Source organism: Quercus robur, chromosome 1 (genome assembly GCF_932294415.1).
Source record: "Quercus robur chromosome 1, dhQueRobu3.1, whole genome shotgun sequence".
NCBI lineage: Eukaryota > Viridiplantae > Streptophyta > Magnoliopsida > Fagales > Fagaceae > Quercus > Quercus robur.
In genome coordinates, this window is record NC_065534.1 from 4,805,342 (window position 1) to 4,831,876 (window position 26,535).

The 26,535-nt window shown below is 34.4% G+C and overlaps 4 protein-coding genes across 4 annotated transcripts; 3 read left to right on the plus strand and 1 right to left on the minus strand.

Moving 5' to 3' along the window:
- The first annotated feature begins 1,192 nt into the window (after nucleotides 1-1,192).
- Nucleotides 1,193-2,299, plus strand: LOC126713582 (serpin-ZXA-like). The gene has a single exon (XM_050413357.1). It carries the CDS (start codon nucleotides 1,461-1,463, stop codon nucleotides 2,133-2,135), a length of 675 nt encoding a protein of 224 aa, XP_050269314.1. The 5' UTR covers nucleotides 1,193-1,460; the 3' UTR covers nucleotides 2,136-2,299.
- A 2,974-nt stretch (nucleotides 2,300-5,273) lies between these two features.
- LOC126717168 (ABC transporter G family member 15-like) lies at nucleotides 5,274-12,727 on the plus strand. The gene is made up of 9 exons (XM_050418577.1): nucleotides 5,274-5,825; nucleotides 7,895-7,974; nucleotides 8,662-9,123; nucleotides 9,310-9,432; nucleotides 10,378-10,509; nucleotides 10,742-11,026; nucleotides 11,126-11,398; nucleotides 11,488-11,595; nucleotides 12,093-12,727. Exons 1-9 carry the CDS (start codon nucleotides 5,558-5,560, stop codon nucleotides 12,447-12,449), a joined length of 2,088 nt encoding a protein of 695 aa, XP_050274534.1. The 5' UTR covers nucleotides 5,274-5,557; the 3' UTR covers nucleotides 12,450-12,727.
- Nucleotides 12,728-15,727: 3,000 nt separating this feature from the next.
- Nucleotides 15,728-21,294, plus strand: LOC126717172 (ABC transporter G family member 12-like). Its single transcript, XM_050418590.1, has 9 exons — nucleotides 15,728-15,981; nucleotides 17,969-18,048; nucleotides 18,157-18,618; nucleotides 18,726-18,848; nucleotides 19,145-19,276; nucleotides 19,701-19,985; nucleotides 20,096-20,368; nucleotides 20,445-20,552; nucleotides 20,770-21,294. The coding sequence occupies exons 1-9, from the start codon at nucleotides 15,753-15,755 to the stop codon at nucleotides 21,124-21,126; spliced, it is 2,049 nt and encodes a 682-aa protein (XP_050274547.1). The 5' UTR covers nucleotides 15,728-15,752; the 3' UTR covers nucleotides 21,127-21,294.
- A 2,122-nt stretch (nucleotides 21,295-23,416) lies between these two features.
- Nucleotides 23,417-26,219, minus strand: LOC126717181 (protein TRAUCO). Its single transcript, XM_050418599.1, has 2 exons — nucleotides 24,943-26,219; nucleotides 23,417-23,866 (listed from the first exon to the last, which is right to left on the minus strand). The coding sequence occupies exons 1-2, from the start codon at nucleotides 26,126-26,128 to the stop codon at nucleotides 23,601-23,603; spliced, it is 1,452 nt and encodes a 483-aa protein (XP_050274556.1). The 5' UTR covers nucleotides 26,129-26,219; the 3' UTR covers nucleotides 23,417-23,600.
- Nucleotides 26,220-26,535: the final 316 nt, after the last annotated feature.

The window sequence follows — 26,535 nt, forward strand, 5'->3', positions numbered from 1 at the left end:
GGCCAAAATAAGAAATGACACAAAATATATGGACCAAAAGTGTATTTTTGCCTTATTTATAACTTTTTTTTTTTTTTTTGAGAATGCCTTATTTATAACTTGAGGGACCAATTGTGCACATATGATAAAATTCAAAGACTAATAGAGTATGAAAATAATGTAGAGAGAGAAAGCCTTAGCGTGGCTTCATGGCCTTTCCGGTTTCTGTGACAAAATATATATTAGCTAGTGTAAAATCATAATAAAACCCTAGCACAAACAAGCCGTTTTTATTCCCAGCCAAAACCATGGACTTCAGTTTGCAAATAGTGAAGCAGGCCCTTCTCAATGAAGCCAAGCAGGGTTTTCACAAAAACTATGCATGCTCACCATTGTCAGTCGCTACCATGCTGAGTATGCTCACTGCGGGAACAGATGAGCATGGATTAAAGGACTTTCTTTCTTCTTTGGGTTGTAAAAGCACGGATGAACTCAATAGCAAGTCTTTAGAACTGATGAATGTTGCATCAAGTAAAGGCTCTTGGAAGCCTGGAGATCCTCTTCTCTCTGTCGCTAATGGTTGTTGGGTGGATCAAAGATATTCTTTGAAGCCTTTTTTCAAAGAAACTCTCCAAAGTATTTATAAAGTTGAATCCAAAGCCATGGATTTTGAAAATAAGGTAATCTACTCATGTCTTTCTGTGTCTTACGTATTTACTCTTTTTTTTCTTTTTCTTTTTAATGTGAAAACCCTAGCAAGATTTTTAGCGATTGAAATCTTGTAAAAAGAAATTTCGAACATGATGAATCTTGCCTTTGGTTAATTATGACTACGTTTTGATAATCTGTTTGCAACAAGATTTTTTTTTTTTTAAATAAAATAATAATAGCTTTTACAATTTAGAATATTAAATTGTCTCCTTGGCCAAGAAAAAAAATTAATATTTTCTTTTGAAGAGAAAATTTGTTATAATCATTGAACAATTTGTTACTGATTTTGACTAAGTTTAAAAAAGCTTATAGTTTCTATGTTTTCCAAACCAAATAGATGCAAGCTGGAGTCAAATGCCGATTCAAATTGAATCCAAAATCAAATGTTTAAATATTAAAATTAATTTTGTATTTGAAGATTATTATGAATATAAGATGAATGTATGGATTGAATGGTAAATAAAATTTGATTGGTATCATACATGATAAGAATATAGTAAATGTGTAATTCAATGAGATTCAAAAAATAATAATAATAATAATAATAATTGTATAACCTTTTTTTGATTAAGTAATTCGACTATTGCTGCTACTATTCCTCCTCTGCATGGTTACTTTGGCTGTAAAGTGCTGATGAACATAGATTGATTGTTAATCATTGATATAATTTTGTGAAGGGTGATGAAGTGGTGGATGAAGTAAACTCATGGGTTAAGAATGAAACCAAAGGGCTTATACAAGGGATCCTAGACAGTAGTGAAGATCTTGATATGCTCAAAGTTATCCTTGCAAATGCTCTTTACTTCAAAGGAACTTGGGATCCTATCTTTGAAGTCAGCAATACTTCTGATAAAAACTTTTATCTACTCAATGGAGAAGAAGTCAAAGCTCCCTTCATGTACCAGGGGTATGGATGGAAATTATATGGATCCTTTGAGGGTTTCAAGGTTCTCAGGTTGCCTTATCAAAATGAGCAAGATCAACGGCGATTCTCAATGTATATCTATCTCCCAGATGAGAGAGACGGGTTAAAGAATTTACTACAACAACTTAATACCAATCCTGATGAGTTCTTAAAGCATCAACTTATGTTAAAACCAACAACAGTGAGCTATTTTCGGATTCCAAAGTTCAAGTTTTCGTGTCGTTTCCAAGTTTCACAGGTTATGCAGGAATTGGGATTGAAAGAGCCTTCTATAATGCTTTGTTCTCCACACGGTCAAGAATTTCCTGCATCTGCATCTATTAATCATAAGGCAGTTATCGAGGTTAATGAAACAGGAACAGAAGCAGCTGCTGTTACTGAGTTAGATTGTGGTTGTTGTTTAGATGCTCCACCACCCGTACCATTTGTTGCTGATCATCCTTTCGTGTTCATGATCATGGAAGACAAGTCTAGGATACCCCTTTTTGTTGGAGCAGTGGTTAATCCTCTCTTGGGATAATTGATGTTTGGTTTTTGTTTTTCTCATTATAATTTTATGGTAAGGGGATGATAGTATTGTTTTATGTGTTGCCAATGATTTATGAATTTATTTCTTTATTCTCTCTAATGTTATCAAACAAACAGTATATGATTTCATTTAATAAATCTTTTCCAAATTGATCAGTTTGACATGTAAACTCAATGCTTTCTAATTTTAATTCACACAGCCATTGTCTTTTTGTCTAATTATATCATTTGGATTCTCTTGATTTACAGTAAAATTAAGATTTGTTTGTGAAGTACTACGAATGGCTATCAAATGGACAAAATTTATCTCCAAACTAAGTTTATAATAGGCTTTCAAGTAGTGGTCCAAGATTTTATTTATCAGGATTTGGTTTTGGCTAAATATGCACTAATGCACATTAGGTTGTTGAACACAACTGTCCACATACACACAATTTGCAATGAAATATTTGTGTATGATTGTATGTAACAATTTGTGGGAAATAAACATTGCTCTTTTTTTTTTCTTTTTCTTTTTTCCTTCTTTTTCTTCTGTGGCACCTATAGTCTTTATATCAATTAATTCACAAAAATTAGCAAGATAATTTGAACAAAGCTCACAAGCATGGTTTTCTGTTTATTTGATTCATCAACAAGTGATTTGTAAGATAAATTTGGAATTTTTTAAAGTACTAGTATAATATGAAACAGCCAATATTTAGTTGTCTTTTTCTTTTTCTTCTTTGTAACAAGTGAAATGAAAGGCTTTTTTGTTGTTGCTTTAAAAAGTAAAACGGAAGTCATTATATGTTAGCAGGATGTGCAATATTTATATAATCTTTTTTTTCCAGCAATATGGCACTACACTAGCTATATAGAGGAGCATTTAGTGAGTTAGTACAAATTTTTATATGAATTCATAAGAATGGGACCCCTGTGGATTGACCTTCTTATAAAAAGCCACATTTTACATGATTAAATGTCAGAAGTCGCTTGCAGCTAGCTAGCTAGATAGTCTTACACTTTACAGTATTATTGCTACTTAAAGTGTGTGTATATGTCATAGCTACTTAACCTTAATGATTTTTTATTATAGAAATATATGTTAAACAAGGTAATATCCTATCTTAATGATTAAGATTACATAATTATGGTACCCAAAAAAAAAACGTATGTACCATATAAGATTCTATTGCTTTTGCATTATACTCTTGAAAACTCAGCTTCTATGTAATGTGGTGGAACAATATGTTTCAATTGTATAGGTAGTTGGAGTAGATTTAATCCTTAGAGCATATGATAAGATTTTTTATTTTGAGGGACATCTACCTATAGATTTTGGAGTGTGTAGTTATCTATATCTATTCGTGTATGTAATAATTGGACCTGTTTTTTATTATAAAAATATATATTAAACAAAGTAGTATCCTATCTTAATGATTAAGATTACATAATTATGGTACCCAAAAAAAAAAAAGTATGTACCATATAAAATTCTATTGCTTTTGCATTATACTCCTGAAAACTCAGCTTCTATGTAATGTGGTGGAATATGTTTCAACTGCATAGGTATAGTTGGAGTAGCTTTAATCCTTTGAGCATATGATAAGATTTTTTATTTTGAGGGACAACTACCTATAGATTTTGGAGTGTGTAGTTATCTATATCTATTCGTGTATGTAATAATTGGACCTGTTTTCATTGAATTTTCTTGGTTCTTTGTCAGAGTATTCATTTAAACCTCTGCCCCCCAAGCTTAAGGCCTCTAACTAGGTCTGGTTGTGGTTTTGGTTTCCCATTCTTTGAAGAAGTGAAGCACAATCTGGTAGTACTATCATTTAAACGGCAGTATATCAGATATGTTTACCATAAACGGCGGAGATCTTGATGTCGTCTAACTAAGTCATCCATAAAAATCAATAGGAAATTCTGACCATAATCTATGCACATATCGGATTGGACGGTTCTTTTTTTTTTTTTTTTTTTAAATAATTACTATAATTATTATTATTTTTTGAGAAAATGGTAATACTTATTAGAACACACAAACACGAAAGTAGTATATAGAGTTTTTTAAACAGACTTATAATATATTACATAATCAGAGTACCACTACAAAATGGCCTAACCTTTATAGTAGTAGTCTGGAGTTACAAGGACTGAAACTCTATCACAAATAAGAGCAAATTTATAACTACGTAATCCTGAGCATGACATCAAACTATATCGAGAGAACTTAGAGTTTGGATTTTATTTAGGAAAATGGGCAAAAAAGTAAATAACAAAATTGCATAATATTTTTAAAAATATATATTAAATATAGGTGGGTTAGGTTGGATTAGGCGGATTTGTAAATGACTCGAACCCAACTCGACCCACTGTAAAAAAAAAAAAAAAAAAAAATCACAACCTAAACCCAACTCACTAACCTCTAAAAAACCGGCTCAACTGGGCGGATTGGGTTGGATTGGGGTAGTTTTTTGTTGGATTGGTAGATTAGCAGCATACTCCTAGATACCACATTCTTTCTCTCAACCATATACACACATTTTCCACACATATATGGCATGTGCCAGTTTACTAGTGCTCAATTACCAATGAGTCGTGGCATGTGCCATTTTACCAGCATTTACCATTGAAATGTGATACATATTATGTATGTACCGCCTAAGTACAAGAAATGAGAATAGAAATGGAAGAGAATGTTTTAGTTCTGGAAATAGATCATGTTTCATGTGTGTTTCTTGGCCGGAAAGTAAGAACTCATGAATTCTGTCACGTACTACTGTATAAATAGTATATACAAATACTACTTAGCTAGCTAGCTAGCTAACTACTCCTCACCGTATAACTACTAACAACTTCTTTAATGACTAAATACCCTACCATTCCTTGGTTGACATGACAAATTAGTATCACAATCGGAGTCACTATTGTGAAATGTTTCAAATTGAAACGAGTGGACCAAGGGTCTTAATTACTTGCACATATAAGTAGAGCTTTGGTTAATAGTTATAAGCAGCCATCAACTTTATCAAAAACCTAACCTAGCGCTATGTGAGACTGAAAGGGACACTGAAAATAGCGCTATGTGAGACTATATATATCCTAGTAGGCATATCCAGCTGCACACTTTTCATATGCACCACCACCCCGCATTAATTTCCTTTACTTGCCACCCATATGATCCTCATCTAAATTCTAACCCCCAACCATTAACTCTCACACATGCAGACACACACACTCTCTCTCTCTTCATAATTTTTGTATGCACATCCATTCAAGGCATCATTGATAGGTAGGTGTCTGGTGACTGTTGTTCTGTCACATAATGTAAATGGCCGTTGCACTCTTTTCCTTCTTATTATTATGTGTTTTGCTTGATCACCTACACATCTCAAAAACTTTTAGTTTAGGTGTGGTGGTAGATACATTATGGAGATTGAGGTAGCTAGTAGTTTTCATAGAGGTGGAGGTGGTGAAAGTAGTGGTGGTGGTGAGAAGGTGGTGTGGAATGGGGGAGCTGAGAGAGGGACCTATTTGGCGTGGGAAGATCTCACAGTTGTGCTTCCAAACTTTGGGAAAAATAAACCAACCAGGAGGTTGCTACATGGACTAACTGGGTATGCTGAGCCTGGTAGGATCATGGCTATAATGGGTCCTTCTGGGTCTGGGAAATCCACACTCCTTGATTCATTAGCAGGTTTGTTACTCTCTCTATCTCTATCTCTAGGTGTACTTTCCTCTCCATTTCCCTCTATTCTAAACATATCTTGAGAGACACAATACGATAATAATAATGTACAAAATTCTTATCTTTGTGCAATTTGAAAAAATATATTGGTAGATAGTCTTGAGTGGAAAATAGTTACTCAAGACTGTTTATCAATTACTTTTTTTAAATTGCACAAAGAGTAAGACTGTCTACCAATTACTTCTTTCAAATCGTACTTGGTATACAAAATGATTGGTATGTTTTTATTCCCACCTTCTGGGAAATAATCCGAATTTCCCTCACTTTTTGGGTGACAAGATAACAAAAATAATGTTACTTTCTAGGTTTCTTTCTTATTCATAAATAAAGTTGTGATTTAGTCTTTTTTTTTTTTTTTTTAATGGTTTGATTTACTTGATTGTGTTTATTCTATGATAATTCCAACTTTCTTTACTTTATGGGTTATTGGAATTCCTATTTACTAGATTTGATTTCCTTTATTGGGATAGCATGTCCCTACATCCAGAAAATCCCAACACTCCAATTAGTAGATTGTTGGAAAAACATTGATGAATCAAGAAGGTTTCCCAAGAGGGACTAGAGTTATCCCTTCAAGCTATGGGACAAACTTGATTTGGCACACGGGTCCAAATCATGGATAAGATCTGGAGTTGCTATAACATCACCACCGACATATATTAATGAGTCAATGTTCAAATGCTTCCTATTTTGATCCTTCAAATAAGGTTTTCTGGGCTAAAAATTCTTTTTCGACCGCTGTATTTGTTGAACTAATCAACCGTGGTGTACAATCATTTTCACATAAATTCACAATTTTTTATTCACTAAAAATTGCAGCACAAAAGTTGTGCCGCTATATTTCTTGCTACAATTTTTGCCACAAAGTAGGAATTAAGGCCTATCATAAGTGATATTCTATTAGCTCTTGAAACCAAAGAATGGTCAGCCCAATTGGTCCACAGATCAGCTAATTATGCAGCCTGCCTAACAATGTCTATTTTGAGGTCCCATCTCAACTTCAGCCATTTCCATTAATATCGAGTGGTCCTAAGTTCATAATTTTTTTATCACAACTTTACTATAACTTTATCATGGCAAACTATGAGTAACTGTTGTATGTTGATCACTTTTATATGGGTCCATAATTTTTTTATTCGCTGCGGACACTTTTTAGAGTTATGGTCCTAAGTGTTATTCCTGTTGTGCTTTGTTCTTCTTTCCTTGTCATTGGGCCTCCCAAAACAAAAGGCCCAAGTTCTTCACCCCTTGGACCACCATAATAATATCATAGTCATAGACTTAATTTGATATTGACAGCCGACAAGAAAAATTAATTCATTGCTGACTAATTGTGGCCCACAACAGGGGTTGTCCATCTCATATTATTTTTCTTTGTGTGATAATGTGGGGAAAGTGGAAAGAAATTAGAAAAAATAAAATAAAATAAATTTTCACCTTTTAAAAAAAAAATTACAGAAGAAAAAATTTTGGGCGCCACTAAAGTGAAATTTTTTTGAATTATCTTGATATCTTTTCAATTCTTTGTTTTTTTTTATTCTCTCTTCATTTACAAACCAAATATTGGAAAAATGAAAATTAAAACTACCTTATTTTTACCTTGTTATGAACCAAATATAATATAAGAGATGGAACCATGTCTTTATGGTTAATGATGAGTTCTTCTTCTACTTTAAGCTTCTAATAGTGTAGAGTTTGGTCTACAACTTGTCTCAAAAGTTAAGTTATTAAGAAATTACAAATTTCATCATTTAATTATTATCCTAACATTGCTACTCATGGTGGACCCAGACTCCTTAACATGTTAGGCTCAACACTTGGCATTTTTAATATTGAAATATTACACCCTAAGTTATTAGAAACATGTGAATTAATCATTTAACTATTATTCTAATAGTATTTACCTCTTGAGAAAATGTATTTTTATTTAAAAAGAAAAGAAAAAAAAGATCAATCTAGTTATTGATTTATTGTCTCCTATATTTTTTTTACACTTAGAATCCTTGACCTTGACACAGGTAGACTCTCAAGAAATGTTGTCATGACTGGAAATATTCTTTTCAATGGGAAGAAGAGGTCACTAGACACTGGTGCTGTTGTAAGTATCGTATGCTAGCTTTTGAATATCATGGATTTAAATTCAAGCCTTACTGAAGCACTAGACTATGGTGCTGTTCTAAGTATCGTATGCTAGCTTTTGAATATCATGGATTTAAATTCAAGCCTTGAAGCATCTAGATTGCAATAAGAATGTCCTTCAATAGCTACCTCAGTTTAGTCTTTTATGTGCTCATTGAATTGATTTATCTATATTTTGGTTCATCTGTCAAAATGATTCCTTGAATGATCAATCTAGATACAGTGTTAAAGGGCCATATATTCATCAAGTAAGACTGTCTGTTACATTAACAAAAAAAAAAAAAAAAAGGGTGTGTGACAGGACTAACACTAACACATTACAACAATTCACTTTAAAATTATTTGATAACTTATTAAAACAAAAAATGTAGTATTTAGATCACTTTCCTACCTCAACTTAAATAAAATGAAATACTATCATTCATAATTTCTTTAGATATTGCAGATTATTTGTAACATAAAGTTTAAGTCGGTTGAAAATGCTAAACTTTTGAAACCTCGAGATCAAAATGATCAATTAAATCCATGTGCATAAAATTGCTGCAAAATGATTGCAATGGTCATCTGGCTGACCCTTTTGTCTTTAAATCTGCACGTAGATTAATTTTGTTTCAATTTAATTCACTATTGTATGTGCAAATTTCAGGCTTATGTAACCCAAGAGGATGTGTTGTTAGGAACTCTCACTGTGAGGGAAACCTTAACTTACTCAGCACATTTGAGGCTTCCAACTAAAATAACCATAGAAGAACTCAATGGCATTGTGGAGGGAACAATCATTGAAATGGGTCTCCAAGATTGTGCAGATAGATTGATTGGCAACTGGCACTTAAGAGGCTTAAGTGGTGGTGAGAAGAAAAGATTAAGTATTGCACTCGAAATCCTCACAAGACCTTGTTTATTGTGTCTTGATGAACCCACCAGTGGCCTTGATAGTGCCTCAGCTTTCTTTGTAGTTCAAACTCTTAGAAATATTGCTCGTGATGGACGGACTATTATCTCTTCAATTCATCAGCCAAGTAGTGAAGTCTTTGCACTCTTTGATGACCTTTTCTTACTATCTAGTGGTGAAACTGTTTATTTTGGAGAAGCAAAGATGGCAATAGAGGTATAATAGTTTACATATTCCTCTTTATCACAAGCACGGCTTTGCAAAATAAGAGTTTGATGCTGGCACAATAAATTTTTGTTGTTTTAAAAAATAAGAACATATCACTCTTAAAAGGTTTAATTTGATTTAAAATTCATAATGAGTATCTTCTTGGTAATCTAAGTTGTTTCATGATTCTTACAGTTCTTTGCTGAGGCGGGTTTTCCATGTCCAAGTAGAAGGAATCCTTCTGATCATTTCCTACGCTGTGTCAATTCAGATTTTGACGTTGTAACTGCCACATTGAAAGGGTCTCAAAGACTTCACGTATGTTTTACTTTGAGCCAAACTCTTTAGGTGGTATATGGGTACTTGGTATCTATTACTGTGGCTATGTTTAATGTGAAATTGTTGTGGCAAATCCCCTTTCAATTTCTTTAATTTCTGTATATATAATGTGGAACATCTTTTAGAATCTACTTGACTTTGAAGTTCACTGAAAATATCCATTTTCTTGGTGATTGAGGGTGTAACAGTTGCCATCTTGTCATGAAAGCCACTAGGCCTCTTATTAGCAAAGCATGGCTGGTGTAACACTGATAGAAGTAACAGGATTCAAAGTTGTTTCGTAAATTTCCAATGCAGACGATTCATATCAGAACTACCAAGTTCTCACCTTCATGAAATAAACCCTTAGATATCAACCTCTCTAAGTTTTTGACAGCAGCAACAATTCATATTCTCATAATATATTGTACTTCAGGATTACATAAATATCCTTAGTAGTACAAAGAAACATGTGAGACACATTTTGATTCTTTCCAAATTTGGCAATCTATCAATTATGCCTTGACATTGCATTCAATCATAAGGTTTTATATTCAATTATCCTAATTGCCTTGCAAACATTCCCAGAAATTCCAAAATTTGTCTCCGAGCTCTCATAAAGTTCCTTTATATTCTAGTAGCAGCTATTACTGTTTCTATTGATTTTCAAAGTAGAATGTTCCTGTAGTTCTCATTTTGTTAATTAACCAAATAACATGCCGACTGTGAACAAATTTAATTTCTATACCTTTTTTTTTTTTTTTTTTTGTTGTTGAAGGAAGGAAGCAAAATAAACTCATGTCTGAAAGCCCCCTTAGACTCTTCAAACTCCTCATCTTTTTCATTTTTATTCCAAACTGTGTTTGATACTAATAACGATTATTTTATAGTTTCTAATTATAACTACATGCCTAGTAATTATTATTCTCTGGCATGTTATTATAGGATGTCCCCACTTCATCAGATTCTTTAATGAATTTGCCTACAGCAGAGATCAAAGCAAGGCTTTCTGAGAAATACAGGTGGTCAACATATGCAAAAAGGGCAAAAACTAGGATTCGAGAAATATCAACCATTGTAAGCATTTCAACCTAGATATACATTTTTATTCCAGTGATGATTTCTGCATGTTGCTTATTAAGATCCACGGTACACAAATGTCACCAGAACATGTAAAAAAGAAATTTGTACTAATATGTTTGATATACAAACACAATTATATCCCAAAACGTGAAACTGTTATTGAGTGATGTCAGATATATATGTTTGTTATTGTTCATAACAAATATGAATGAATTAATGTTTGCAGGAAGGACTTGCATTTGAAACAAAAAGGTCCAGTCAAGCAAGCTGGTGGAAACAACTTTTAACATTGACACGGAGATCAACTGTGAACATGTCTAGAGATGTGGGATATTACTGGCTGAGGATAATAATCTATATTGCTGTATCTATATGTGTTGGTACTATCTATTTTGATGTTGGCACTGGCTACACAGCAATCTTGGCCAGAGGAGCCTGTGGTGGTTTTGTAACAGGGTTTATGACATTTATGTCAATAGGAGGCTTTCCATCCTTCATTGAAGAGACGAAGGTAAACAACCTCATTCATGAAATTATATGGAAAAAATGTATACTAAGGACTTTCTATCCTCTCATTTTAACCTCATGATTTTTTTCCCCCTTGAAACAGATTTTTTATCGAGAGAGGCTTAATGGGTATTATGGAGTAGCAGTATATATTCTATCCAACTTCCTTTCTTCATTTCCATTCTTGGTTGCTATTGCAGTTTCTACTGGGACTATTACATACTACATGGTGAAATTCCGGCCGGAATTTTCTCATTATGTCTACTACTGCCTTAACATTTATGCCTGCATTTCTGTTATAGAGAGCCTCATGATGGTTGTAGCTTCTTTGGTTCCAAATTTCCTCATGGGAATTATTACAGGGGCAGGAATTATTGTAAGAACATATACTTAAGACAAGTCTTATTTCCATCATCTTAAGCATGCCATAGTTGTCATCATCATCACTATTGGTTGTTTACGCAGGGAATATTCATGATGACCTCCGGGTTCTTCCGCTTGCTGTCTGATATTCCCAAGCCATTTTGGCGCTACCCAGTTTCCTATCTCAGTTATGGCTCATGGTCACTACAGGTACAGTCTATGTGAATAAGTTATGCATATTTTGCTCATGGCTAATGCTGTCAAAACAACTGAGGTATCTGATGGGGTTGAGAAATATATTTAGTTCAATTATGACTCATGAAATATGAAAAATGAAGATAAATCAAAATCAATACCAAAAGTTGTAAAAGTAGTTACTTTCTTCCTCTTAGCTAGATGAGTTTTTTTTTTTGGTATTTTACAACCAGAAATGTGTTCCAAGGCCCAGAATGTTAAGCAGATTGTTTTACTTTTAGGTGCATAAGCAGCTCAGAAAGGTTTACTTGGTTTTGTTATATGATTTACTTTCCAAAAAATTGTGACCAAAGAAAATTTAAGGCCTCCCAATAATGTTTTGAGATATATAACTGACTGCATCTGGTTTCTTTAATAAATAGGTCACTAATTAGTTTATCTTATAATTAGTCTAACTTCCACTGTACTAATGAATGATTTTGATTTTTTTTATTTATACCAAAATTGGCCAGGGAGCCTACAAGAATGACTTGATTGGGCTCGAATTCGATCCTCTAATACCAGGTGACCCCAAAATGAAAGGCAAGGATGTTATCACAAAATTGTATCGCATGCCAGTAGATCATTCCAAGTGGTGGGACTTAGCTGCTCTAGTCGTTCTGATCATATTTTACCGGCTACTCTTCTTCATCATTCTCAAGTTCAAGGAGAGAGCTTCACCATTATGTCAGACACTTTATACTAAGAGAGCCCTACATCATCTTGATAAGAGGCCCTCCTTCAGGAAAATACCATCATTCCCTTCAAAGCGGCATCAACCTCTCCACACACTATCTTCTCAAGAGGGTCTCAATTCTCCTCTCCACTAGAAGCACCAACTTAGACTTTTGAGTTACAAGCTACAGCTGTTATAGTAAAACTTTGGCTATTTATTAGCATTGTTATTGCTCAAATATAAGCAAATGAAAAACAACAATACAAAATTCTGAGTTTTTAATATAGGAATTTTTTAGTATACATTCTAATGCAGATAAGAAATATCAACATACATGGGACATGGCATTGCCCAGCTAGTGTTGCTTTTTCTTATTTTTCCAACTTGTATTTACTGTATGTCTATATAAACTTAAAGCACCACTTGACTTTCTGTCCTTTTGAACTAATTGACAAATTACCCAAGATGAGTAAGAGCACGATCGAACTGGAGATAGTACCTCCAGATCATCTACTTCAAGAAAACATATTTCTAAGTAATTGTTGCATAGATTCTATATCTATTTTTATGGAGAAGAAAATATCACATAAAAATGGACTTCTTATTTGTACAAACGGTACTTTGAACTAGGAATGAGCATTAAGAAATTAACCATACTGCTTTATCTGTTAAGTTGTCTAACGATCAGTCACTAACCTTTGGTGTTTTATCCAGACCAAATGAAGAAAAAAATTCACTGGTGTTTACTTGGACCAAATGAAGAAAATGATTCTGGTCACCAGAGCAATGGTGGAAATTTAAAACAATTTTTTTAGAGATAAAAATTCTACTATAATCCATGTGAAGCATTTTTTTTTTTAATTTCATTACCTCTAACCTCACAAGAATCTGTACTTATAAAATGACCATTATGCCTTGGTAAACAAAGTGATACTTGATAATTAAGTTAATCACTAGGAGGAAGAAAGGGAGATAATGTAGGTAAGAGCAATGAAAGAATAGATAAATAGATAGAATCATGGTTAATCGCTAGCCATAATACGACAAGGCACCATAGGAGGAGAGATCAATAAATTTATAATCCTCTGTTTTGGTATGGATTTTTTTTTTTTTTTTTTAGTAGAAACGATAATAGACTTTATTATTTATATAGTATCATGTTGTATAATGGGAAAGAGAAAAGAAATGCATTCTTCTAGAGAGATTTTATTAGTATTCAAAAAATCATTGAGTTCAACAAAATTACTTTCCACAATGATTTTAGGAAAACAAGTGTTTTGATAGAATTACAAGGTTATCCTTTAAAAAGGCATTGGTATAGATGTTGACCAATGCCTTTTTTTTCTTTTTTTCTTTTTTTTTTTTTTTGGACTTGGGAGTTAATCGAATGTCACTCCTTTAAAAAAGTTTAGTATTGTGGTCAATTTCATTCCACTTCAATTCACTTCGAACTATTTCGGTCCATTAAGTCCACTTTGGTTCTATTTGGTCCATTTGATCCACTTTAGTCCAATTAGGCATACTTTGCTCCTATGGTCCTTTTCAATCTATTTGGTTCAATTAGGTCTAATTCGATCTCATTTGGTCCAATTAGGTCCATTTGATAAATTTAGGTCCCCTTCGGTCCATTTTGAACTAATTGGACCTTAAATTAATTCTTTTTGGGCTCAAATTTTCTTTTTCTTTTTCTTTTTCTTTTTCTTTTTCTTTTTCTAATTTTTTAGGTTGAAAAATATGAAATTTTATTCTATTTGGGACAAACTTTATAGTTTTAAATGAGCATTAGAAGTTAGAGATATAGGCCCTAAAAAAGTAATAAATATTATAAATATTCACTACATTACCTCAAAATTAAAGCTTTAATAATATATATATTATTATACTTTATATATATATATATATTTATTTATACAAGATAGAAATTCTACTCTAGCCTAATCTAAGTATAAATATGTGTGAAACTCCCTCCTGAAAAGAAAAGAAAATGCTACAATTTAAACTTTTTTAATAATTTAAATTTAATGTAATATGTTATATGTGTTCTATGGAATGAGGGTGTGTATTTTTTAATATTCTCAATTATTTTCAAATTAGTCAACCGATTATGGTATATTTAAAAGAAAAAAAAAGTTATTTTAATAACATCTTTTCCATTTATATAAAAAAATATTATATAATTCATTACATAAAACTTATAAAAATTTAAAAAAATTAAATAACTTATGCAATTATGTACGATTTAACCTACAAATTTTATATTATATTCTTATAAAATAATTATATTATATTTTCCTACATATTACTTGGGTTTGGGTTTGCGACTAATTGTCTTGTTAAAAGCTCAATATTTAACAAGAAGAGAGAGAGAGAAATTAAATCAATGTTTTATAAGGTTTCCGTGGCATTTAAGTAAGTAATTCACGCAATATATGGCAAGTCACAAGATTTATACGCAAGTGCTATTACCATGACTGGCAAAACCATACACAAATAATGCATTAGTTACCATGCAAAAATGTCCTTACATCTACCAAAACAAGAAAGCAAGGGACAAAATAAACAAAAAATAGAATAGAAAAAGGGTTTCCTTCATTCATATCTAGATGTATAGTGTGCAGTGAAATTGTGCAATGCTATCAAGAAGATGCCAGTGGTTTGGTTGGGGGGTTTTAGAGTTGTTACCATGCACTGAATGCTAAGCTTTAATTCATCCAAAAAAAAAAAATACTAAGCTTTTAAAATATGATATATAGCGTAAGATAGCATATATAGAAAGAGAGAGATTCTGAAAAATGTTGCAGGTAACCCCAGTTTGAGTGGTTAGCCAAAGTCCAAGATACATATAAAGCTCCAAATATATATAGATAGAGTATGAAAAAAAACAAAAAAAAAAAAAAATCACCGTTCAAGAACCAATAACAATGAATGCGTCTCAACTCGCATTCTCTTCACTGCAATTTCATAAATGAAATTAATGGTAGTTTGTCGAGAACACAGAACAGTTTGTGCCCCTAGTGTACTATTTTGCCAAAGATGCATTTACATCATGCTAGATGTAACTCTTTTTTTGGGGAAAATTATTGACTTCTGTCATAATATAGCTACTATAGTACTCTACACCAATAAAAACAAATCACTCTTTAAAAATTAAAGTTATGTTATATATTTATATTAAGTGCTTTGTTTTTTATTATAAATATTTAAAAAAAAAGTGCCTTTGTTTTTATTTGTGTGAAGTAACAAGTCTTATTGTTATTTGCTTTTTTTTCATTATATATTATTGCCCCTAGTAAATAATTATTGCTAATGACCAAAGTGGCCTTTGCAATGCTACTTGCTAGTCCTTAACCAAGTCTATATAAAGTACATGACACCTAGTTCTTCTATATTCACTTCTCTCTTTTAGTCTTATTTTGCTTCAAAATAAAGAAGTTTGTATTGGGAGATATTATATAGTATGGAAATAACAGAGAACACTTGTGAAGTTGGTGTGGATCATGAGAGAAGTATATGTAGGGGAATGCACTTGGTTTGGGAAGATCTCACAGTTGTAGTTCCAAACTTTGGAAATGGACACACCAGGAGATTGCTTGATGGGCTCAGTGGCCATGCTGAGCCTGGCAGGATCATGGCTATTATGGGCCCATCTGGCTCTGGCAAATCCACCCTTCTTGATTCTCTAGCAGGTTCCCTCTCTCTCTCTCTCTCTCATGGTTTTTTTTTTTTTTTTTTTTTTTTTTAACTTACAAGATTTTGACCTAGTTTAGAAAAAACGAAACTTGTCTCTAAGTTATGATACTCTTTGACGTGTGTCATGGGTTGATCATCAAATGAAATTTCATTCAGAATATATGTTAAGTGCATGAAAAAGGTGGTGAGTAAATTGTTGTTTTTCTCTTTTTTGAACATTCTCTTTTTTATTCTTTTTAAAAGTGATGGTGGTACGTACCATTGTTCCAACTTAGCCTGTGAAAAAGAGCAGTAAGCAATGTTTCCCAGCAAGCTAAGCAAAGAAAGTGATACTCCATGAATCACTTGCAAGATATTCATTTAAAAAAGCATGTTCACCTTGATAGCTAGGTTTGCAAGTTAGTCATGGCAAAAGCATGTAGCACAATAAGTGTATCTTACCAAAATTCTTAACACTGTAACACAGCTATTGATGCACATCTTGATCCTAATACAGTCCTAATTAATATATATGACAATCTATCATTTAAAAAAAAAAAAAAAAAAAAAAAAAATTTCTTTTGAGTGACTTGGCTTTACATGATTACATCAAAATAAAACCTAAGATATTAAGTACATTATGGTCTGAGAATGGAATGTTTTGGCATTGGGTCAGTAAACATCTTACTTTAATTGTCTGTGCATTTAAAATTGAAATGGTAGATACAGAGCCTAAAATGATATTTAGGAATAATAAAAAGACAATGTTTTATTTTATTTTATAATTTTTTTCTTCTTGCATATATTGATCTAATAAGTTGTAATTGATAAACATTACTTTCACATGGATCCATTACTAAATGCTTTCTTTCTTTAACTTGTTGCCACCATTCCACTGCGACAAGATTCAAGTAGAGACAATAAACAACTTATTACTAGCAATTAATTTTGGTTGAATAAAACCTACGTCGTGCAAGTAACTGCATGTATTTAATTTCTCTTATCTTAAACATAGTACTCTAGAGTCTATAGATTGGCCCAAATTTTTTGTTTTTTGTTTTTTCCAATATTTCAAATTATCTCCGAAGTCCCAACTCATCTGAACTTCAATAATTTCTGCCCAGCGATGCCTACAAAGACATTAGAGGAGAAAGTAGTGGGCACTGGGCATACATTTAAGATGATATTCAGATTCAGTGTGAGCAAACCAAGACGAGACAAATGATTTGAATGTCTAGCTAGTAGCTATTACTAAATTGAGAAAAAAAAATTATTATATATTACCTCTATAGGGGATTTGTAAATTACATCACTGGCCTTGATGAGTATCATGGAAAAAGCAACATATTAAACAATCCTTCTTCTATGTGAGAGTCGATAACATGTGAGAGAATTCATCATTAATTTTGGATGAAAAATATGATTCATTTTGTTTAAAACAACGATACAAGGAGATCATTTGTATCAAAGAGCTAGAGAGTGAAGAAAAGAATGTGGTTTTTAATAGACAAGGGAAAAAAAAAATATACTCTGGGAGAACAATAAAAATAAAAACAATTACCATTTGAACGGAGCAAAACCCCAATATTTTTTATCAAGTGTAAAAGAATAAATAATAAATCAATGATTTAGCTCTTCTTTTTCTTTTTTTTTCTTTTTTTTTTTTTTTTTTTTTTTTTTTTTTTTTTTCTGTTTATTTAGCTATGAGATTACCCCACGCTAGGGCCTATGCTACCTATCCCAAAATTCTACCACATTTATTGGAAAAAAGAATCACCACCTAGTGTTATATTGACAATTTGGAAGTGTAAAAAACCTTGCAAGTAAAAGAAGAGATTTCACCGCTTACTAGGGTGCTTCCTCATTGATGTAATTACAAAGTAAAAATAGGTAGCTAATAATGGTGAGCTACAAATTGATTACCAGCTAGCTAATTGTGTTGTTTTGTTGTTGCCAGATTCATGGTTTGTTAATGTGAGATTAATGATGCTTGAGTTTTTGCAGGTAGGCTCTCTGGAAACGTTATCATGACTGGAAATGTTCTTCTTAATGGAAAGAAGAGGAGACTAGACTATGGTGTTCTTGTAAGTAATTTATAAACATAGACCAACATGAATGTACAAGAATATAGGGACACTTTGACCACTTTTCTCTTGTAACTCTGTACTTTCTTTTCCCTTTGAAAATTTCAGGCTTATGTGACCCAAGGGGATATTTTGTTGGGAACTCTAACAGTTAGAGAAACCTTAACTTACTCAGCAAATCTGAGGCTTCCAACTTCTATGACCATAGAAGAAGTTAATGGCATTGTAGGGGGAATAATTATAGAAATGGGACTTCAAGAATGTGCAGACCAGCTGATTGGAAACTGGCATTTAAGAGGTATAAGTGGAGGGGAGAAAAAGAGATTAAGCATTGCACTTGAAATCCTCACAAGGCCTTGCCTCTTGTTTCTTGATGAACCTACTAGTGGCCTTGACAGTGCCTCAGCTTTCTTTGTTGTTCAAACTCTTAGAAATATTGCTCATGATGGAAGAACAGTCATTGCTTCTATCCATCAGCCAAGTAGTGAGGTTTTTGCACTCTTTGATGATCTTTTTCTACTTTCTGGTGGTCAAACAGTATATTTTGGAGCAGCAAAGTTAGCCATTGAGGTACAAACTATCATAGTAACTTATATTTTTCCCTATGCTATGGTTGTTCTTTATCCATCAAGGATTTGGCCTACAATCAAATTTCATCTATTTTATTTATTTTGTAGTTCTTTGCCAATGCCGGATTTCCATGTCCAAGTCGAAGAAATCCCTCCGATCACTTCCTCCGTTGTATAAATTCAGACTTTGATGTAGTGACAATGTCTTTGTTGGAACATCACAGAATACGTGTATGTATATGGTACAACTTTTACTTTCATAGAATTTTTTTGTCACTTAAGTAGTGATGCTTGTTTGCTGCTTTATGCGCTCTCCTCTGAAAAGTAACATCGCACTTTCAAATGCTGCTTGGTATCAGATTTTCCTTTCACCTGTTGTGAAAACATGCTGGTCTTAGTTCCAAAATACATCTTGGACCTAGTTCCAACACATTTTACTATCTCATGTCCTATCACTCCTTTGATTGTCGCATGCATTCTGACCTGAAAATTATGGCTTACTACAACTTGCTGGTCTTTTATTACAGGAAATCCAAAAATCATCATATCCAATGATGAACTTAGCAGCAATGGAGATCAAAGCAAAGCTTATTGAGAAATACAGGTGCTCAGAGTATGCGACAAGCGCAAGAATAAGAATTCGAGAAATCTCAACTGTTGTAAGCATTTCTTAATATTCCAGTTTTATTTTTGTTTAAATTGCACTCTTCATTGGTCCCTTTTTCTACTTTCTTTAGCTAATAACATTCATTGCCCATTTTCCATCTTAAGTTGGATTTTGTCATCCCCTTTTCTTTTTTCACTTGAGTGCAAGGACTTCGGTATAGTTGGCTGCTAGATGTAGTGCATCCATAAAATACATATTCTCAGAAGCATATTTTACACATGCTTAATGAATTCCAGTTTTCTACATTAAGATTCATTGTTCTGCTGCAAGGAACATTGTTTCATATCCTAGTAATTAGTTTCAAGGATTATCGACGATCTGTAAGATATGCTGATAACCAAAATTCTTAAACCAAATTAAAATTCAAGAAGAGCACTAGTTTTGCTAATAGTCAATAACAAGTGCTTATGCTTCAGGAAGGACTTGCAATTGAGAGAACAGGTGGGAGCCAAGCCAAATGGTGGAAGCAGCTCTCAACGTTGACACTTAGATCTTTTGTGAACATGTCTAGAGATGTAGGGTATTACTGGCTAAGGATCATAGTCTATATAACCTTATCTCTATGCGTTGGTAGCATCTTTTATGATGTTGGAACAAGTTATACCGCAATCTTGGCTCGTGGAGCTTGTGGTGGATTTGTAGCAGGCTTTATGACATTCATGTCCATTGGAGGCTTCCCATCCTTCCTAGAAGAAATGAAGGTACGTTAATTTATTTAAAGGGTGGAAGAATACTCATTTTAACAAAAATTTTGGTTAGACTAACATAGACCAGCTATTGTAAGTTATTGATAATTAGTTTTCTTAAACAGGTTTTCTATAGAGAAAGGCTCAGTGGACATTATGGGATTTCTGTGTATATTCTGTCCAATTTCCTCTCTTCTTTCCCATTTGTGGCTGTGATGTCAATTGCTACCGGAACCATAACTTACTACATGGTGAAATTCAGGCCTGAATTTTCTCATTTAGTGTATATCTGCCTAGATCTTATTGGCGCTATTGCAGTCGTAGAGAGTTCAATGATGATTATTGCTTCACTTGTTCCTAACTTCTTGATGGGGGTCATAATTGGAGCAGGATATATAGTAAGAAAAATAAACTTCATTTTCTATGCCGAGCTTCTCCCCCTTCAGCTAAATACTAATTCATTGTCATTATCAGGGAATTATGATGATGACTGCTGGGTACTTCAGGCTCCTACCAGATCTTCCCAAGCCTTTCTGGCGGTACCCAATTTCATACATCAATTATGGTGCATGGGCAATACAGGTAATTTCCCCCAAAAAAATTACAAGTTTCAACGTATGTAACTGTTCTAAATCCATTGTCTACAATTATGGATGCTCTGGTCTAGCCTGGTATGAAGCATGCAGAATTTATGCTGCGTATCTTGTGCATGACTTCAAAAATAATTTTCCATATGGTTGCATTTTAAAATAATACACAAAAAAAAAAAAAATATATATATATATATATATATATGCAGGGAGCATACAAGAACGATATGATTGGCCTTGAGTTTGATTCTTTTGTACCTGGCGGCCCAAAACTAAAAGGTGAGGTTATACTCACTAGCATGCTTGGTGTTCAACTGGATCATTCGAAGTGGTGGGACTTGGGTGCTGTGGTAGTCATTCTCATATCTTGCAGACTTCTCTTCTTTGCCATCCTCAAGTTCAAGGAGAGAGCTTCACCCTGTTTTCGAACACTTTACACCAAACAAACTCTACACCATCTCAAAAAGAGGCCTTCATTTAGGAAAACACCACCTTTCCCTTCCAAGAGACACCAACCTCTCCACTCATTGTCTTCGCAAGAGGGTCTCAACTCCCCAATGCATTAGAAGCAAAAACTGAAACTGTCCTAGATATGAACTTTTTCAACAACAGTTCTGCCCAAGTCACTAAGATGGTGAAATGGGGCAGAGTGCACATTGGAGCCCTTGATAGAAGAAGTTTAGCATGTAGAGTACAGTGTTTTTGAAGAAATGTACACCATGCAGATTAATGAACTACATTCTACATGTAACAATTTTAAATTTCTACTAATATAGATTTCACTTTATATGGTAGTTTTTCTATTGGCTATTGTACTCACTAAAAGAAAAGAACATCTCATCCCCCATGTTTTTCTGACTCATGTTCAATGGAGCAGGATGGGGCAGCAAAAACCTATCCCAATTCAAAACCAAGAAGTATAAGTAGGAAACGCACACCTAGAGCTGTAAACGAGCCAAGCTTTGTCGAGTAGCGAATGTTCAAGCTCAGCTCGATAGCAAAAATAGAATGTTCAAGCTTGGCTTGAGTTTGATACGAGCCTACAATTAATGTTCAAGCTTGAGCTCGTTATAAAGTATAAAAGCTTGAGCTCGGCTTGGCTTGATTTATTAGTCAAGCCAAGGTCGAGCTCAATATCGAGCCCAAACTCAAAGCTCAACATCATGTTTTTGAGCTTGAGATCCAACATAAGTATATTATCAAGCCTATATCAAGTTTATTATCTAGCCTATTTGGTTTGGATGAGTGGTCTCAACTTATAATTAATTAAAGTTTTAGAAAGATATGAGTTTACTTGTCAAGCTCATATCAATTTTATTACCAAACTCATAAATAAGCCTAGGCTCAACTTGTTTTGTTACTTTTGTATCGAGCCTTGGTGTTCACAAGCTTGTTTATGAACAATATTTTTTACTCAGGCTCGGCTCGTTTAATAAACAAGCCTAAAAACTAAAACTTAAGCTTGGCTTGTTTATAAACAAACAAACATGAATGATTTTTTTATCGAGCCAAGCCCAAGCTGTTTATAAACGGCTTGGTTCATCTACGTATCCCTTTAACAAGGGAGGACCTTGGCAAAGAAAGAACAATTGCCATCCTTAGTGTGAACCCTTCATAAAGCAATGTGGTAAAGAATTTTGGCAAAGATGTAAAATTTCTCAGTTTATGGAGAGGCTATCTCTAGTGTGGACACCAGATTGGACCTATTAATGTTGATTGATTTGGTTGGACCTTATTGAGTGTAATTGATGCCGATAGATGCTGAGACTTCTTTAGGATTTAACTTTATTTGCTTATATTTCATACTTAATAATTGGTTAAGCATTATTTCTCTTCCTAACTGCAGCATAAAGACTAAATTCAAACTAAATTGTATAAAAATAAAGATTGATATTGAAATAAATAAGCTATATCAAGTCCACAAGAAATTCAACTGCAAAAAAGTTTTCTGTAAAGCATAGTAATCTCCACTTTCGCTAAATAAGCAAGGCATCAATCTACCTAACCACAGGAGTCCCATTACCAACATGAGCAGCTAGATAAAGCAAGACTTTCATCTAAAAGCAATACAACCAACCTGAGCTTCTTAATCTTGAATCGATCACTTCTGCTTCCATGCACTTCACCAATTTGTTGAAGTACTCATACTTCTACATAAGAACCTCCTGTCAAGATAAGGATAGATGGATAGATTCAATTAGCTAAAAGGATCACTACCAAGGAAGCTACCCCCTTCCTTAACAGGAACAGAGAAATATGCACAAGCACAGAAAACATTTGGCATGACATAATATTAAGTCTTAACAGGGCCATAGGTGCATGGAAGTTGAGCTTTGCAACTTCTTTTGATGTACATCTTAACAAGGAGGATGTGCCAGAATATAACAACATAAACCTGTTGCAACATACTTGTTTAAAACCATTCCAAACTAAACCTGAAGAAATATATGCTCATGTGTTTGTGTGTGAGTAGACATCTCTTTTGCACATGCAAGAGAGAGAAACACAAGAACCACTTGGATGTTTGATCTTCCACTTTGGGTCCATAAAACCAGAAGAAATGTTAGCATAAATAAGGTTTTCATCTCCTGTCAACCAACAACATTGGCTATTTCAGAAGAGAAATACCCATCAAAAGATTATAATTCCTGAACAGCAAGCAAAGGAAATTTTTAAATGGAAGTGTGCCATAATTTCTGAAAAAAAGCTGGCTTTCAGCCTCCAATGAGGAACCCAACTTATCATTGCAAAAAGGAACACAAGAGCACACTTATAATAACATACTACAAGAGAGACCTCACAACAATTGAAACCAGAATATCCACTAAAATCTAGAAGAAAAATATAAAGATATCATTGGGCTCAAGCAACATCATTATATTTAACAAGCCGTTTTCTCTCTTTCATAGAAAAATTCAAGTTTACAGTGTCATCAAATAATTTGTCAGTCAATTTTTAACAGCTAAAATTACAACAATGTTAAACTCAGATCCATCTCCAAGCTCCACAAGAGTTAAGGTTGAAAGGAGCCGCTTGCTGGCTAATGTTTCTTCTCACTTGATGCTCCATTTTCAACTCGGTTATCAAACCCATGATAAGGAACTTCAACCATGGGCTTAGGCACTGGACGTCCATCAAAGTCCTCTGGAAAGAATTCAAAATCAGGGCCAAAGTTGAACTTGACTACACAATTTGGCTGATTTGGAAGAGTATACATTGACGCAGCTGGGTAGTAGCGACCACCATACAGATCCTTGAAAGCAACCCCTTGGCAAACCCCATTTTTGAAGAAAGATATCTCACTTCCTGCACAGAAGATAATCATTTGCAGAAAAAGTGAATAATGACCCTTCAGATGAAAAAAAATACCATTTGGATATTGACATTCCAAGTTCAACACACAGAGAGGGGGGAAAAGAGCAACCTAACCATGCTTACAGTGAAACGAGTTCATGAAGGCAGAATTTTTTCTAGCTACATGGAAAGGACTCTTAGCCAGAGGTGCTCCCAAATTTAAAAGTGTAGCACAATTAAATTTAGATGCAACGACAATTTTGCAGATAAGATAACAGCTCCAGTAGGATTGATTTTGGGTGGGTAAACAAACTTTACAATAACTGTAATTTTAAGATAAAATTAGTTTTTTTTTTTTTCTTTTTTAATTGTCATCACTCATCAGGTTGTTACTTGGATCAGGTTCAGCCATCTTTGCTATCACAGTGTACAATGTACAAACATTAACACACTAATTGAATCAGAATTAAATTTAAGTTTCAAGGAGTTAAAGCATGCTAGGAAATCTGCGGTTAATAATCTTCCCTCAAAGTGGACTCTCTGTTCCAGTTTGCTCAAGGGCAGGGTCATCTTGCAGACCATATATTTTTCTCATTTTTCTTGGATAATTTATAGCTATTTCATTATAAACATGTGATAATCATAGACCTTTTTAATACTTCCAGAGTGCTCCTCACTTCAGTTGATTCGAAAAAATACAAGATAAAAATCAAAATCTAGAACCTCATTGGCCCTACTCCCCAACCCAAACTAGCTAATTTCAATTTCAGTTGGGTCAGTTTATCTGATACAATGTTCATTACGCTCCGAATTAGGTCCTTCAAAACTGACAAGAATTGGTTCACCTCCAAATTGCCAAGGACCAAACCGGTTTCCAAATCTAACATCCTCTCTTTTCCAAGTTAGTTCAACACATATACAATAATACAAATTATATTCAACACATTGAAAACATAAGTCTTACTGCACACTCATACTAAACATATTCATCACATTGCAATAGAAGTCTTATTGAACCACTAAGCACATTGTCTTTATATCCACACAAACAAACCACCACATTCAACAACAACAAAAAAACCACTTACCGGGCACAACCTTAGGCGGCTCCTCCTTGGCATCCGGGGGGGCACAAGCGTACCTCTGCCCTTTATACAGCACCAAATGGTGCGGCTTAGGTGCATAAGCCGCGCCCTCGGGCAAATTAATATAAAAACCAATAACATCCCCTTCTTTATACCCTTCCTCTCCATACTTCTCCCTCAATGCCTTATGCACTTTACTCCCATCAATGTCCCTATACCCGAAACTATTCCCGTCGTACCCAACCGGCGCCTGCAAGTCCCCTTTCTCCGTGGACCACCCTAACCGCGTATGCCCCGTTTCCCCCAACCTCACAACCTTTATTTCAAAGTACCAAGACCCTTCCTCGACCCCGCGAGTCGCTCTCACCATCCTATACCCTTTAGTACTCCCTGCACTGAGCCTATCATCAGTCAATTCGACTTTCTCGGCTTTGTAAATCTTCGAAAGACAGATTTTGAGCTCCGGGGTGTCGTCGGATTTGTCTGGGAATTTGTGGATTGGAGTGATGAGTACAGTGTCTTCGGAAGCTTGTGCTGCAGAACCGTTGTTGTTGTGGCTGTTGTGATTGTTGTTGTTGTTCTTCTTCTTCCCCTTTCGGGTCGATTTCGTGACCCACACGTTATTGTTCTTCTTCTTCGCTTTCTTTGCCGTTGTTGTGGGCAAAGGAGGGGTTGGGGTTGGAGTTAGGGTTAGGGTTTGGGTTTGGGTCGGAACAGCGTCGTTTTGAGAGGGCTGTTGTTGTTGTTGGGGTGTGGTGGTGAGAGAAGAGAGGGGCTTTTGCTTTTTGGGAGGTGGGTCTTCTTCGTCGTCGTCAACGTCAACGTCAGCGTCTACGTCAGCGTCTACGTCAGCGTCAGCGTCGTCGTCGACGTCGTCGTTTGTGGTGGTGGTGGTGTCGTTGTCGTTTTCGGTGGTGGTGGTGTTGTCGTTTGTTGGGGTGGATCTACGTGGCGACTTGTCGTCTGAGGATGGAGAGTCCGGTTTGTTGGCGGTGGTGTCGTTTTGGGGTTCGGTGGCATTGTTGGAATTTTGTGGTGGAGGTGGGGGCAAGAATTCGGTGGTGGTGGTGGTGGTGGTGGTTGTAGTGGTGGGTGTGAGTGTAAGTGGGGATGATTGGGTGGGAGTGGGTTTGGTGGAATCGTCTTCTTCTTCGTCTTCGTCTCTATAGGTGGCTTGGAGGGAATCCATTGTGTTGTTGGGGTGTTCAAAGTTAAACCCTTTTCTTTTCTGTGTGTGTGTGTGTGTGTGTGTGTGTGTGTGTGTGTGAGTGTTGTCGGTGTTTTTGAAGACAGTGATGAAGTGAGTTGTGAGTGAGTGAGGAGTGAGTAGTACTTTGTGAGAGATTGGGCTTTTTTTTGGGTTGGATGGGATTGGTTTTACAATTTTTTTTTAACTTTTTTTCCCTTATCAAACTAGAACTAGGATTGGGCTAATAAATAATAAACGTTTTTATAACCGAAAATGACCCAATAGCACAATTTGGCAAAAATATTTAGTAATTTACTCTGCAAAATATTTATCAATATACTATTGTTTTGTAGGACTTGAGTTTATGAAAATCGAATTTCTTAAAAATGTGTCACGATGGCACCCAC

What these genes read in the sequence shown, in the direction of transcription:
- LOC126717168 (XM_050418577.1), top strand. Translation starts at nt 5,558, where the DNA reads ATGGAGATTGAGGTAGCTAGTAGTTTTCATAGAGGTGGAGGTGGTGAA. An exon ending in CACTAGACACTGGTGCTGTT is followed by an intron (nt 7,975 to 8,661) that starts GTAAGTATCGTA and finishes TGCAAATTTCAG; the next exon opens with GCTTATGTAACCCAAGAGGA. An exon ending in TTCGAGAAATATCAACCATT is followed by an intron (nt 10,510 to 10,741) that starts GTAAGCATTTCA and finishes TAATGTTTGCAG; the next exon opens with GAAGGACTTGCATTTGAAAC.
- LOC126713582 (XM_050413357.1), top strand. Translation starts at nt 1,461, where the DNA reads ATGCTCAAAGTTATCCTTGCAAATGCTCTTTACTTCAAAGGAACTTGG.
- LOC126717181 (XM_050418599.1), bottom strand. Translation starts at nt 26,128, where the DNA reads ATGGATTCCCTCCAAGCCACCTATAGAGACGAAGACGAAGAAGAAGAC. An exon ending in GCCGCCTAAGGTTGTGCCCG is followed by an intron (nt 23,867 to 24,942) that starts GTAAGTGGTTTT and finishes TCTTCTGTGCAG; the next exon opens with GAAGTGAGATATCTTTCTTC.
- LOC126717172 (XM_050418590.1), top strand. Translation starts at nt 15,753, where the DNA reads ATGGAAATAACAGAGAACACTTGTGAAGTTGGTGTGGATCATGAGAGA. An exon ending in GACTAGACTATGGTGTTCTT is followed by an intron (nt 18,049 to 18,156) that starts GTAAGTAATTTA and finishes TGAAAATTTCAG; the next exon opens with GCTTATGTGACCCAAGGGGA. An exon ending in TGGAACATCACAGAATACGT is followed by an intron (nt 18,849 to 19,144) that starts GTATGTATATGG and finishes CTTTTATTACAG; the next exon opens with GAAATCCAAAAATCATCATA.